General features: G+C 38.0%; 2 protein-coding genes across 2 annotated transcripts in view; one reads left to right on the forward strand and one right to left on the reverse strand.

Moving 5' to 3' along the window:
- The window catches only part of TEFM (transcription elongation factor, mitochondrial), a 4739-nt gene extending 1380 nt beyond the window's left edge, over positions 1-3359 (forward strand). Inside the window, 3 exon segments of the mRNA XM_007452380.1 lie at positions 1-405; positions 1537-1686; positions 2513-3359. The exon segment at positions 1-405 is cut by the window's left edge and continues 15 nt beyond it. Of these exon segments, the coding sequence (XP_007452442.1) occupies positions 1-405; positions 1537-1686; positions 2513-2950 (993 nt within the window). The 3' untranslated portion in view covers positions 2951-3359.
- Positions 3360-6844: 3485 nt separating this feature from the next.
- The window catches only part of ATAD5 (ATPase family AAA domain containing 5), a 35890-nt gene continuing 28780 nt past the window's right edge, over positions 6845-13954 (reverse strand). The window contains 5 exon segments of the mRNA XM_007452382.1: positions 6845-6923; positions 7030-7188; positions 7647-8512; positions 9015-9196; positions 11681-11861. Coding sequence (XP_007452444.1) covers positions 6845-6923; positions 7030-7188; positions 7647-8512; positions 9015-9196; positions 11681-11861 — 1467 coding nt within the window.

Here is a 13954-nt window from a genome sequence, read left to right on the forward strand (position 1 = left end):
TCCTGCTGTCGGAAAAAATCCACTGCACCAAAGAAAATTATTCCCCATGTTGATTTTTCTGATGAAAACGCAAAGGAGTCTGGAAAGGCACTTGACAAGCTCTTCTCTTCAGAACAGCAGGCTTCCATCTTGCATGTGTTGAATACAGCGTCTAATAAAGAACTTGAAGGTTTCACATTGCTTCGTGGAAAAAAGTCCCTCAGTATTGTAGAGCACAGAGAAAAGTTTGGGCCATTTCAGAATTTGGAGAGTTTAATGAATGTGCCCTTGTTCCAGTATAAAACCACCATTCAAGTTTGTAACTCCATTCTTAATCCAGAGACTGGAGGGAAAAAAAGGAAGTTACAGGAAAATCGGCTCTTGAGAAAGCTCATCAAACCAGAAATAGGAAGAGAGAGACTTAAGGTATACTCTTTGTTTCTTAATGCGTCTTATACTGCCTAAATATTTGAGAACCAAAGCACTATTCTGAGCACGAAGACGGGGTTCTTCAGGCAGATTATAGTTTAGTTGGTGGGCCCAGAGATACACATATAAATAGATAATCTATTATATGGTTATTCTCAAAGAATGAGATGTACAGGTAGTAAATTGGCAATTTAGAGGAGAGAACTGTGGGTTGGGGAATGTTTACTAGAAGAACTCAGCCTGGATCACGGAGAGCTAACTAGGCTAGCAGGAAGAGGAAGGCATTCTAGGAAGAAAGGACAGTGGATGTAGAGAAGTAGGTCTGGGCAAGACTTACTTAGGAGGAATGTTGAGAGGATATATGGCTGCTTTCCTAGGCTCCTCCTTCATCTCACATATTAATTCTACTCCAATTACTTCTGATCTGTTTCTTGTGCTTCTTCACTGTGACCTAGATTCTTAGTACTTTGTCGCGCAACAGGTACCTAACACAAATCCCCACCTCTAGTCTAGACGCCTCCCGTCCACCTTCCACACAGCTGTCCATGTTCTTTCTGCAATGTGTATCTCGTGTTACACCTGAATGTTGTATGCTTTGGTGGCTCCCTGTAGCTCTCAGGATAAAGGAAGTTACTTTTTGCAGAAATTTGCCTACCCCTCTGCCCTTTTCCCACTTGCACTCTTTATTCCACTGCCTGAGTGAGAGGTGTCAGCCTGTATTTGCAGACATCTGGGTGAAATGACTCCCCGTTTACCTCATTCTCCTAGTCCTCCAGTAAGTCTTCCTGACCATTCCTCCTCTCTACAGTGTAACTTGTATGGTGGCATTTCTTATAATATATGGTTATGTCCCTTGTTTCCCAGTATCTAGCACATTCCCCAGCAACATCTGAATATTTGAATGCCTACTTTGAGCTAGTTGCTGAGAACAAGTAAAAGTTCTGTTCAACAAGTAAAAGACTGCTACTGGTTACCTTTTAATAATAATTACTCTTTAACAATTCTTAGTTCATAAACTGTAAATATATTTCTATTAATAAACTAATTTGGATTTCTGAGTTTGTATCTTTAATTTTTCATCTGTTAAAATGTTTACACTTGTAATTAAACCAGCCTTTTTTGTTTTAGGCAATTAATAGTATTGTATCCATTGTTTCTGGTACTCGAAGAATTGCCTGGGCTCACCTTGATCGTAAACTGGCAGTGCTGGACTGGCAGCAAACTGAATACTGCCGATTGATGAAAGGAACATACCTATCATCTGTCTATTTAGAAGAGGTAAGGCAGTTACACCTCCAAATCCCTACCTGCTAGAGCTCCTTGTGTAGTCTTTTAGTCCTAAAAGGAATGAAATAAGATAGTAAGGATGGATTTTCTTTTGGTACTTATTATTCACCCATTCCTGTGTTTTCCATCACTTATGATTTTTTAAAAATTGAATCATTTAAGAAATGCCTTATGAATCCAAGGCAGATCCTGAGAAAATCAGTGGTAAAATATATTACTCTAAATGTTAAGAAACTGCATTACCATATTTATAAAGCTTATTTTTTTTAATTTTTATTTTTATAAAGCTTATTCTTCAAACACTATTACTTATTGTCTCATTTAGTCTTCAAAACCTGGTGAGATGGGAAGTAATGATCATCCTGATTATATCTATGAAAACTGGTTCCATCAAGTATACGATGTGATTAGTCAGTTGCGGAGGTGATTGATTCTAGGCTAGTTATTCCAACCCTATACTCTACCCTAGAATTTTTTAAAAGCTAAATAATACAATTGTGTCTAATCTTAAAGCCAATATAGTTTTTAGGAATTATGAAGCCCATTGTACAGATGAAGAAACTAGTAATTAGGAGGATTAACTGACTTGTCTTAGCTCAGCTTGTTCCTACTAGAAAGAACTTGGCTGTCCTGACCCCTTCATAAAATGCTTTTTCAATTACTTCAAAATTGTCAATAGCAATATTATGTAAGTTATATATTTAAAAAATAGAAGTGGGACAGAGAGGGGGCCCAAACAATAAAACTTAATGAATTATTTCTGTTCACTTATTTTATCTTCCCTCCTCCCCCCCCCCCCCAAAAAAAAAAAAAAAAGATTTCTTCAGTTATTTCAAAGATGCCTAAAGCCGACTTCTATGTCCTGGAGAAAACAGGACCTTCATTTCAGAACTCATCTCTGTTTCCTATACTATTACATTTTCATATCATGGAAGCCATGCTGTATGCCTTGCTGAATACAACTTTTACCCAGGATGGCCATCATCAGGTGCTGAGCATGAATCGAAATGCAGTGGGGAAGCACTTTGAACTGATGATTGGTGACACACGGACTAGTGGAAAAGAGGTAGTGAAGCAGCTCCTCTCAGAGTCTGTACTGAAAGAAGAGCCTCGGGTATTCTTCCCACCAGATAAGATAGTCCGCTACAGACAGATGTTTTCATCTACTGAACAATACAGGGTAGAAGAGTTATATGATTCATTATTACAAGCTATTGCCTTTTATGAATTGGCAGTTTTTAATACTGGATCTTAAAATTCTGAAGTTAGTATGTTACATGTTCTTAATGTCATATTAATTTATATTTATTAGGTCTGAAGTTTTAAAACCAACTGTTTTGAACATCCGTGTTAATGGAGAAGAAAACATAAGTTTGAGTGTATTTAGATGTTTCAAGTCAGACTTTTGGCTACTGAATGGTTTACACAATAATAAACCAAGGCTAAATCAATAAATATGAGATTCTGTGCCTTTTGGGTTTAAGCGTTAAAAAATAAGATGTTCCCTAAACATCCAAAACAAGAAACAAAGTTATCTTCCTTGAAAGGCAAATGCCATGTCTACTAAAGGATTTGCATTATTATCATACTGTTAAAATAGGGAATAATGAATTTTCTGGATAGTGCTCATCATGGGAATAAAGCTAAATATAACTGATAACACAGCTTGTAGAATCCTCTTCTTACTCTGAAAGTACAATGTGGTTTGATGCACTGCCTCCAGAAGGGAGTTTTCATCAGCTCAATCTGTTAAGCCCAAAACAAATAAGCTTTGTTTAATAGGCTTTTTTTTTTTTTTTTTTTTTTTGGCTGCACCATGCAGCATGCAGGATCTTAGTTCCCCAACCAGGGATTGAACCTGTACCCGCTACAGTGCAAGTGTGGAGTCTTAACCACTGGACTGCCAGGGAAGCCCAATAGGCTCATTTTTAAACTTTGAAATTTTTTTTTTTTTGGTCTGCATTGAATATTCGTTACTGTGCGTGGGCCTTTCTCTAGTTGCAGCGAGCAGGGGCTACTCTTCGTTGTGGTGCGCGGGCTTCTCATTGCGGTGGCTTCTCTTGTTGCGGAGCACAGGCTCTAGGTGTGCGGCCTTCAGTAGTTGTGGCACACGGGCTCAGTAGTTGTGGCTCGTGGGCTCTAGAGCGCAGGTTCTGTAGCTGTGGCGTACGGGCTTAGCTGCTCCGTGGCATGTGGGATCTTCCCAGACCAGGGCTCGAACCCGTGTGCCCTGCATTGGCAGGCGGATTCTTAACCACTGCGCCACGAGGGAAGCCCTAGACTTTGAAATATTTTACTTAACAGACCATCTTTTGAGAAAAGTAGCACTTTTTTCCCCACATCTCTCCATTTCCATTAGATTTGCCTTAGTTCAGGCCCTCATTATATCTCACCTATACTGAACCCAAGTCTCTCTGATGCCAAAGCATTAAGTCTTTTCTTTCCTTTAAAAGTGAAGTATGGGCTTCCCTGGTGGCGCAGTGCTTGAGAGTCTGCCTGCCGATGCAGGAGACGCGGGTTCGTGCCCCGTTTCGGGAAGATCCCACATGCCGCGGAGCGGCTGGGCCCGTGAGCCATGGCCGCTGAGCCTGCGCGTCCGGAGCCTGTGCTCCGCAAATGGGAGAGGCCACGACAGTGAGAGGCCCGCATAACGCAAGAAAAAAAAAAAAAAAAAAAAAAGTGAAGTATACTTGTTGGGAAAAAAAATTCAAATAATCAGAAATCTATAAAATACATGGAAGTCCTCCCTTCCAGCACCTCCAACTCCCTAGGCAGTTTGATGTACACTCTAGACTCTGGCCATGCACATGTAAATCTCTACATATGTGACTGTATACATGAGCATCTCCACCCTGGAACTGTTATAGATACCTCCAAGTACACATCTGAAATCATTCTCTTTCCTCCAGACCACGTCATTTGCCAGTGTTTTATACTTTAGTAAACAGTCACCAACCATTCAGTTGTTCATGCCAGATGTGTGGCATTCTACTTCTCAACATTTCTAGAAATAGCTGTAGTGAAATGTGTCCAAATTAGACATTTATAGGATAAGATGCTAAGTACTGAAGAGTCATGAAAATTTGGTTACTTTTATCACAAAAGTAAATCTTAAGTCTTACAGGAACCTTTAAGAATTGAGAAAATATTTCCCAAAATTATGCTTAACCTTAAAAAAAAAAAGATATTAAATGTGTCCCTATTAGGGAGGAAAATACCCCCATTATTTCTTGGCTTTTGATCATTTAAATACAATTCTATGGAGTTATTTTACTTTGGTTCCTCAACTGATGAGGATTATCCGAATTTTCTAATAATTAAAGACCAAATTAACTGGTAAATGCTCTATAGGTAGTGGACTTCTGCATTCAGTAGAAAATAATAAATCCATATACTTAAAAAAAAATGCCTTAGATGTTATTCTCTTTTGTACAGGGACAAAACCTATAAGATATAGACTATATCCAAGCCTATACAATATCCATATTTACCCAGATGATTACATCTGGAACTCTCTAAACATTGCAGTCTTTTAGCTTTAGCCTTTAATTAAATCAGTGTACTATCAATACAAGAAAAGGTAGGTTGAACAAATAAGAGGTAAAAACATTTTGTACACAGGTATACATCTATTTTTCAACTGTACAAAATTAGGATCCTTACCTTTTGAAGTGAAAATTAATTCACCAGATAATATAACTGAATATTAAGCCAATATATAATATAAACACTTGAAATAGGAAACTATTTTCAGATACATCTGATTGCAAAAATGATTTTAAGTGAAATGTGGTATTTTAAAACCTTGTAATTAAAAATATATACTTTCTCCAAAAATATAACCTTAAGTCGAAATGGCTATCATGTAGAAATCCTAGGGTAGAATCCTTTGTTACAGTTTCAGTGAATAGCAGTTTGTCCAAAATATTTATATTATCATTAATATCTTTATGAAATAAAACACCAATGATATAAAAATACAAGAAAAATGTACAAATGATTTGAACTGTCAAAATATACAAGATATCACATTTGCATGGTTGCTAAAAAAGATTTACGAAAACTACAATTCATAATCTTGATTTCACCTTGTCAGCATTCAGTGATTCACATGGTAAAATGTACTGGATGAGTACACTAAAAATAATTTTATCAGGAAGATCTTATTTTTGAAATTTCTTTCCTAGGAAGTTTGCTTACGTATTATACACGCTATTTTGTATTTTGAATTGTGTAAACTTATTTAATTAATTAATTTATTTATTTTGGCTGTGTTGGGTCTTCATTTCTGGGCGAGGGCTTTCTCTAGTTGCGGTGAGCGGGGGCCACTCCTCATCGCGGTGCGCGGGCCCCTCACTGTCGCGGCCTCTCTTGTTGCGGAGCACAGGCTCCAGACGCGCAGGGCCAGTAGCTGTGGCTCATGGGCCCAGTTGCTCCGCGGCATGTGGGATCTTCCCAGACTAGGGCTCGAACCCGTGTCCCCTGCATTGGCAGGCAGACTCAACCACTGTACCACCAGGGAAGCCCTGTGTAAACTTATTTTTAAAAAAGATTTATCACCTAGGTGATTCACATTCACAGCGTGGATCAAGGGTCACCAGAAGGGGAAAAATTATGGATTAGTTTAGCACTGAAGCACCTTTAGAAATATTCAGTGAACTCTACCTTCTGGAAACAGCTCACACACATACAAAAATACTCCAACAACGCTAAATCAGATAATACAAAAAACCCCCACCACTACCACAATTATAAATACAATTTGTAACTCAAATCTTTTCATTTTAAATATTTACACACTAATAAGAAATATACAAATAGTATGTTTTACATGTACATTAAGAGAAATAAACTCTTCCATGAAAATCACTATAAAAATGTCTCTTGGGCTTCCCTGGTGGCGCAGTGGTTAAGAGTCCGCCTGCCGATTCAGGGGACACGGATTCATGCCCCGGTCCGGGGAGATCCCACATGCCGCGGAGCGGCTGGGACCGTGAGCCATGGCCGCTGAGCCTGTGTGTCCGGAGCCTGTGCTCCGCAACGGGAGAGGCCACAACAGCGAGAGGCCCGCATACTGCAAAAAAAAAAAAAAAAAAAGTCTCTTAAGGACCATGTAAGAATCTGTACAAGGCACTGTAAATGTAGGATATTAAGGAAAGCCAGCTGCCAAAGTGTTCATAGTCTCTTTTGAAATGTTAAGATGAATTCCTTCAAGATAGTGCAGGAATCTGTCAAAATTACAAGGGAAAACATACTTTAATATTAATAGTTCCATCAGATGAGAATATTTATCAATCTTGAAATAGTTATGTAAAATGTTTTTATAGAAACTACCTTCTTTTACTTTTTCCTTGTTCTTTTAGCTTCTCAGTCTTACAAATGTTTCGCAGAGTTGGCAAGTATTCTATTATACTAGCTTGTCTATTACCCAGGTTCGGAAGAGATCGGCTAGAAAACACACTTTTGATGACTGCTATCCTCTTCCAAGCACTGCTGTAAATGAAAAGTAATGCATTATTTTTTGATTTTTACTGCCCAATAAAAATACAACAATCCCAAAACCAGCTGCTGGTCTCTGCTTCTCCCTGCTTCTGGTCTAGACTAGATTAACTGTATTCCAGATTCACTTCTATATCATTTCCAACACATCAATCACTCCCATACTGAAAAGACTTTAATGGCTACCTGCTGTCTGCGCAGCAAATCCAGACCCCTTCCCTGTTATCCAAGAGTCTCCCAAATCTAACCCCCACCCCAATCTCTCACTTTTTCTTCCCAGCAATCAGGCTGGTCTCCTTAACTGTCTCATTAGAAGCTACATTATTAATATGAAGGGCTTACCATGATCAATAAAGCCCAGCATTTCAAAATTAGTAAGAGAAAGAAACTAATAATTTCCGCTTTATCATTTATTATTGAAAAATAAAAAGTAAACAGAAGTCAAGACTTACTCTAAATTAGCTGCTGACTGACTGAAGTGTACATTGTTGCGCTTTTGTGAAACATAAAAAGTAAGTTCTTTTGTTGGATCTCTTCCTACTTGCTTGCAAGAATTCAGGGAGGTTTCCAATGCTTTTGAAATAGTAGAAGAACATTTAGTAAAGCTGAGAGCTTCTACAGCTGCCTTTAATTCTCCAGAGCTCTGAGAAGTCCATCCATCACTACTCTCGAGACTAAACTCATCACAAAGTCCACTTTTAACCTTTCCATTTGTCCAGCCAAAATCATTTTTACCAAATTCCCTATGTTCCCTTACATCAGTTAAAAGGGCATCTAAGAAGGATATGTTGTCCATGAACTCAGTGAGAGAATTTAAACAGTGAGAAACAAGGACAGAATATTTTTTTTCTGCTGGTGTTTTAGGAGAACGAGGAATAGATTCAACGTTTGACTCTAGACATTTGTTTAGTTTCTTTGTCTCTGGATTGCTTTCTTTATCTCTGGCTTTGCTTTCTTCTGAATTTGGAGAAGATGCAGAGGAAAGCCGAATAAATTCATCAGAAAAGTCCAATTCGGTGTCAAATAAGTCACTGTCATCTAAAATTACCATCTTTTTCTTATGTTTCTTTTTTTGTGACTTTTTCAATGGCTTCTCTCCTTCAGAAAGTTTCCTAGCAAGACATTTCATATTTTTTGTAGCTGCATTGGTGTCCACACTTACTGATGAACCAGAAAAGTTTTCTGTTTCTGGAATGATATTAACAGGTAGTGGTAGAATGAACTCAAGATTACTATATAAGAAATCTACATTCCTCATTTGGAATTCTGTAAGAAGCTGGATGAGCTTCTGCCATTCTTCCTTTGTTCTGATTTTGTGCTGAAAAACAATATTGAGTAAAGAAATGTCATAACAGTACATAGTCTGAACATTTTTCTACCCATATGAATATAGTGTCATTCCTATCTATTTTCAAAGTAATGAGTTGCTAACCCTCATAATTTTATTAACCTACTCTTCCCTAATACATCAAATAGTATCATGAGTCTAAAAGATTAATTTAGACTGTTAATTTAAAAAATTAAATTCTCTAATAGTATATACCCTAATTCAATAATTAGAAGCTCATTTGCTTAAAAACTACTGTTCTGAAATTGTCTTTTTTTATCTGAAATATTTCTAAGTTCTATCCTAAATTCTATAATATACATTTAGAGCAAGGCCTATGCACCATTTGTCAAAGTGGTACAATGTGTTAAAATCAGAAATCTGAAGCCTGTAAAAATTACTGGTAAATTTAAGTTAACCTTAAGATTCAAAAGACAGAAGTGAGTGTTGGGAAGATGAAAAAGAACATAAATGTACTAGACATTGAAAATACCTTCAAAAATGAAAATAAGTCTTCAGATGGGGAAAAAATGTTCTTAAGGCCAAACAAGGTCTCAGCACAGCCAATGTCACATTTGGGAAGGTCTGTTGGATTCCTTTTAGTATTTTTAGCTTTATTTTTGGAATCAGGGTCATCTTCAGAGCAAACAAGTTGTACATTTCTGCTATTTCCTCCTACAAAATTAGTAAAAGAAAACCTTAGCTATCCATATTTTTATCAAATTGTAGCAAGCAATTATTTAAGCAATTATTTAAAATCCAAGATCCTTTGGCATTTTTTAAAAAATAAATTTATTTATTTATCTATTTATTTTTGACTGTGTTGGGTCTTTGCTGCGGGCAGGCCCTCTCTAGTTGCAGCCAGCGGGGGCCACTCTTAGTTGCAATGCGCAGGCCTCTCACCGTCATGGCCTCTCCTGTTGCAGAGCACGGGCTCCAGAGCACAGGCACAGGCTTAGTGGCTATGCAGCATGAGGGATCTTCCAGGGCCAGGGACTGAACCCACATCCCCGGCATTGGCAGGAGGATTCTTAACCACTGCGCCACCAGGGAAGTCCCCTTTGGCATTTTTTGGACCTAATCCTCATTTTGTTATTCTCCCCATATGTATCTAATTCATAAAGCATACAATACAAACATGATTTCTACATAGGTTAAGTGGGGCTGGGGTGTGGGGTGGGCTTACAAAACAATCCAACAGAAAAAAGAGCAAGGGCTGGACAGGCAAGTCACAGAAGAAACACAAATATCGAATAAACTCATAAAAAGATGTACAATTTTACCAGTGATCATGGAAATGGAAATGAAAATAAGATACCATTCATTTTTCACCTTCTAAATTAGCAAAATTAAAAAAGATATTCATTGCATACTTTAACAACAAACTGAAGATGACTTAAATGTCACCTAGTAGGTAATGGTTAATTAAATTATGTTACATCCACTTTATATTATGGAATAGCACACAGCTGTGAAAAAGAGAGGGCTAGAACTACGTACTGACAATAAATTGTGAGGTAAGAAAAAGCAAACTGTTTAACAATACATATAGTATTGGTTAATTTTGCTAAATAAGTAGGTAGCAATATTTGTATATGCATAGATAAAGGTCTAACAGTAGCTACCTTTAAGAAGTGGGGCAAGATCTTTTACTTTTTACATTATATACTTCTGTCTGATTTCCAATGAGTGTGTATCTGTGTTTCATTTTTAAGACAGGAATGAAATGCATTTAAGATCTTCAAGAAAAGAAATAATGCTAAAGTTCTTGGTATTGCATTTTATAACCAGTAATATGGTGATAGTTATTAACTATTTTGTTTAAAATAGGATATTTTTGGGTCTTCCCTGGTGGCACAGTGGTTGAGAGTCCGCAGGGGACACGGATTCGTGCCCCAGTCTGGGAAGATCCCACATGCCGCGGAACGGCTAGGCCCGTGAGCCACGGCCGCTGAGCCTGTGCGTCCGGAGCCTGTGCTCCGTAATGGGAGAGGCCACAACGGTGAGAGGCCCGCGTACCGCCAAAAAAAAAAACAAACACACACACACACACACAAAAAATAAAATAAAATAGGATATTTTCCATGTCCTATTTATCATATTTACTTCTAAGAAATAGTTAAAACTGCCAGCTTAAATTGAATTAAATACTTTGAAAAAGAATAAGACATTAGGGCTTCCCTGGTGGCACAGTGGTTGAGAATCTGCCTGCCAATGCAGGGGACATGGGTTCGAGCCCTGGTCTGGGAAAATCCCACATGCCGCGGAGCAACTGGGCCCGTGAGCCACAACTACTGAACCTGCGCGTCTGGAGCCCGTGCTCCGCAACAAGAGAGGCCGCGATAGTGAGAGGCCTGCGCACAGCGATGAAGAGTGGCCCCCGCTCGCCGCAACTAGAGAAAGCCCTCGCACAGAAATGAAGACCCAACGCAGCAAAAATAAATAAATTAATTAATTTTAAAAAATATTAAATTTTGAACTAATCAGAAAACCAATAAGGGATTAATATTACAGAACTTCACCTTTTTTTAAATTAAATATTTGTATATTTCCCAGAGCAGGATCTGTAACTACAGAACTGTGACTATGGAGCATGGAAACCACAAACTATGAACTTCTTCAGGGAAGGAACCATGTCTTATTCATATAAACACAGGACCTGGCATGGAGAAAGTCCTCAGTAAATGTCTGTGACTTGAATTAGGTAACAATGACTGAAGATTGGTAAGAAATAAAATAAAGCATTTCTGAAATAATAGAGTTCTTAGGAAAGAGAGAATTATAGGCTATTAAGGAAGCTGAAAAGGAACTTACAATACAGTCATCTAAAAATAATTTACATATGGAAAAATTACCAATACTTATTTTTTTAATAAGTGAAAAAAGGAAGTTGCTAAATAATATAATTCCATTTGTTTATAAGCAACTATGTTTATAAATGTACAAGTAACCATTTGTTCCAGGTTCAGTTTAATTGTATTTACCCACATTTAATGCTTACAAAACTTTTCATCAACTAAGTTGATGTATGTATGTTTCTTTTAATATTAACATACCTCAATGCTCAAAATTTTTATAATCTTTCAAATGTTTTGATACAGCATATATTTTAATATAGGATCCCATTACAGAAATTTCTTTTACAACAAATCAACTTACGACAAAAAGATAATGGCCTTTCTTCTAAAAATCCACCTCCACTTCTAATCCAGAATTGTAAGTAAAGGATACTTTTTCTGATGTCACAAGTATTTGCAGTTAGCAATGTTACAAACTCTTTTACATCGGTTCTAAAATTCTCAGTCAAGCAGATCATCTGTAGGTAGCTGGCAACATTTAGCTGAGAGAGAGTGAGAGAGAGAGAGAGACAGGAGGGGAGAGGTGGGGGTAGGAGGGAGAGAGACACAGGAAAGAAATATGGTCAACTGCAGAGTTAACAGAAATACATCAATAACATCAAAAAGCAAGCCAAATTTTGCTAAGATTCACAATATTTTAAGCTCTTATTGAGAATGATTGATCTAGAAGAATATGGTACCAAATTAAAAGCATTTACATAAACTTTTTTATTAACTGTATATAGTCTGAGACAGCAAAGAAAATTTTATGGGAGATTCTCCAACCTGAATCCTGAAGGCAATTTTACTAAACCTTAAGAAAATCCCTTGGGGGCTTCCCTGGTGGCACAGTGATTGAGAATCTGCCTGCCAATGCAGGGGACGCGGGTTTGAGCCCTGGTCTGGGAAGATCCCACATGTCGCGGAGCAACTAGGCCCGTGAGCCACAACTACTGAGCCTGTGCTCTAGAGTCCGTGAGCCACAACTACTGAGCCTGCATGCCACAACCTCTGAAGCCCGCGACTAGAGTCTGTGCTCCGCAACAAGAGAAGCCACCACATTGAGAAGCCCACGCATCACAACAAAGAGTAGCCCCCGCTCACCGCAACTAGAGAAAGCCCCTTTGCAGCAACAAAAACCCAACGCAGCCAAAAATAAAAAATATATAAATGGGGCTTCCCTGGTGGCGCAGTGGTTGAGAGTCCGCCTGCCTATGCAGGGGACACGGATTCGTGCCCAACTTATTTACAGAACAGAAATACTCTCACAGACACAGAAAACAAACATGGTTACCAAAGGTGAAGGGGAGTTTGGGAATAACAAATACTACTATATGTGAAATAGATAAACAACAAGGACCTACTGTATAGCACAGGGAACTATTTCAATATCTTGTAATAACCAATAATGGAAAAAATGTAAAAAAGAATATATATAAAACATATTATATATATATATATATATATATATATATATAAATGTATAAATAAACTTACTTTAAAAAAAGGAAAGAAACTACTGGCACAGGTAATATGAGCAAATCTGAAAAAGCATTATGCTGTGTGAAAGAAACTAAATAAAAAATACTACATATTGTAAGATTCTATTGACATGAAATTCTACAATTGGCAAAATTACAGTGACAGAAAACAGACTGGTAGTCGGCAGGGCCGAGGGGTTAGGACAAAGGACAGAACACAACGGCACACAAGGGAACTTCTGGTAGTAATAAAGATGTTCTCTATCTTGATGGACATGTTCTGTAACTACATTTGTCAAAATTCATTGAACCATACACTTGAAGTGGGTGTATTTTACTGTAAATAAACTATACTTCAAAGCTAATTAACAGAAAGCAAACATGCACACACACAGATGGATACCACTACCAGGGCCAAAGTTAAAAAGACTGACAAGAGTTGCCAGAATTCTCATGCACTGGAAACCTATCTGGCAGAGTCTTAAAAAGCTAAACAAATAAAAATAACATAATGCATATGATTCAACAATTCCACTGACAGAACAGCATGGATAAATCTAAAAAACATAATGTTAAATGAAAGAAACCAGATGTAAAAGGACACATAATGTTTCCTATTATTTGAAATTTCAGAATAGACAAAACTAATCTGAGTTAATACACATTAGAATAGTGGTTATCAGGCTTCCCTGGTGGCGCAGTGGTTGAGAATCTGCCTGCCAATGCAGGGGACACGGGTTCGAGCCCTGGTCTGGGAAGATCCCACATGCCGTGGAGCAGCTGGGCCCGTGAGCCACAACTACTGAACCTGCACGTCTGGAGCCCGTGCTCCGCAACAAGAGAGGCCGCGATAGTGAGAGGCCTGCGCACAGCGATGAAGAGTGGCCCCGGCTCGCCGCAACTAGAGAAAGCCCCCACACAGAAACGAAGACCCAACACAGCCAAAAATAAATAAATAAATAAATAAAATTAAAAAAAAAAAAAAAAAATAGTGGTTATCTCCAGTGGAGAGGGGAGTGCTGACTAAAAAGGACCCAAGGGAACTTTTGGAGGTGATGGAAATGTTCTATATTTTGATCTGGGTGATGGTTACATGGACGTTTATCTCTGTTCAC

The sequence above is a fragment of the Lipotes vexillifer genome, unplaced genomic scaffold (assembly GCF_000442215.2).
Source record: "Lipotes vexillifer unplaced genomic scaffold, Lipotes_vexillifer_v1.1 scaffold216, whole genome shotgun sequence".
Classification (NCBI taxonomy): Eukaryota; Metazoa; Chordata; class Mammalia; order Artiodactyla; family Lipotidae; genus Lipotes; species Lipotes vexillifer.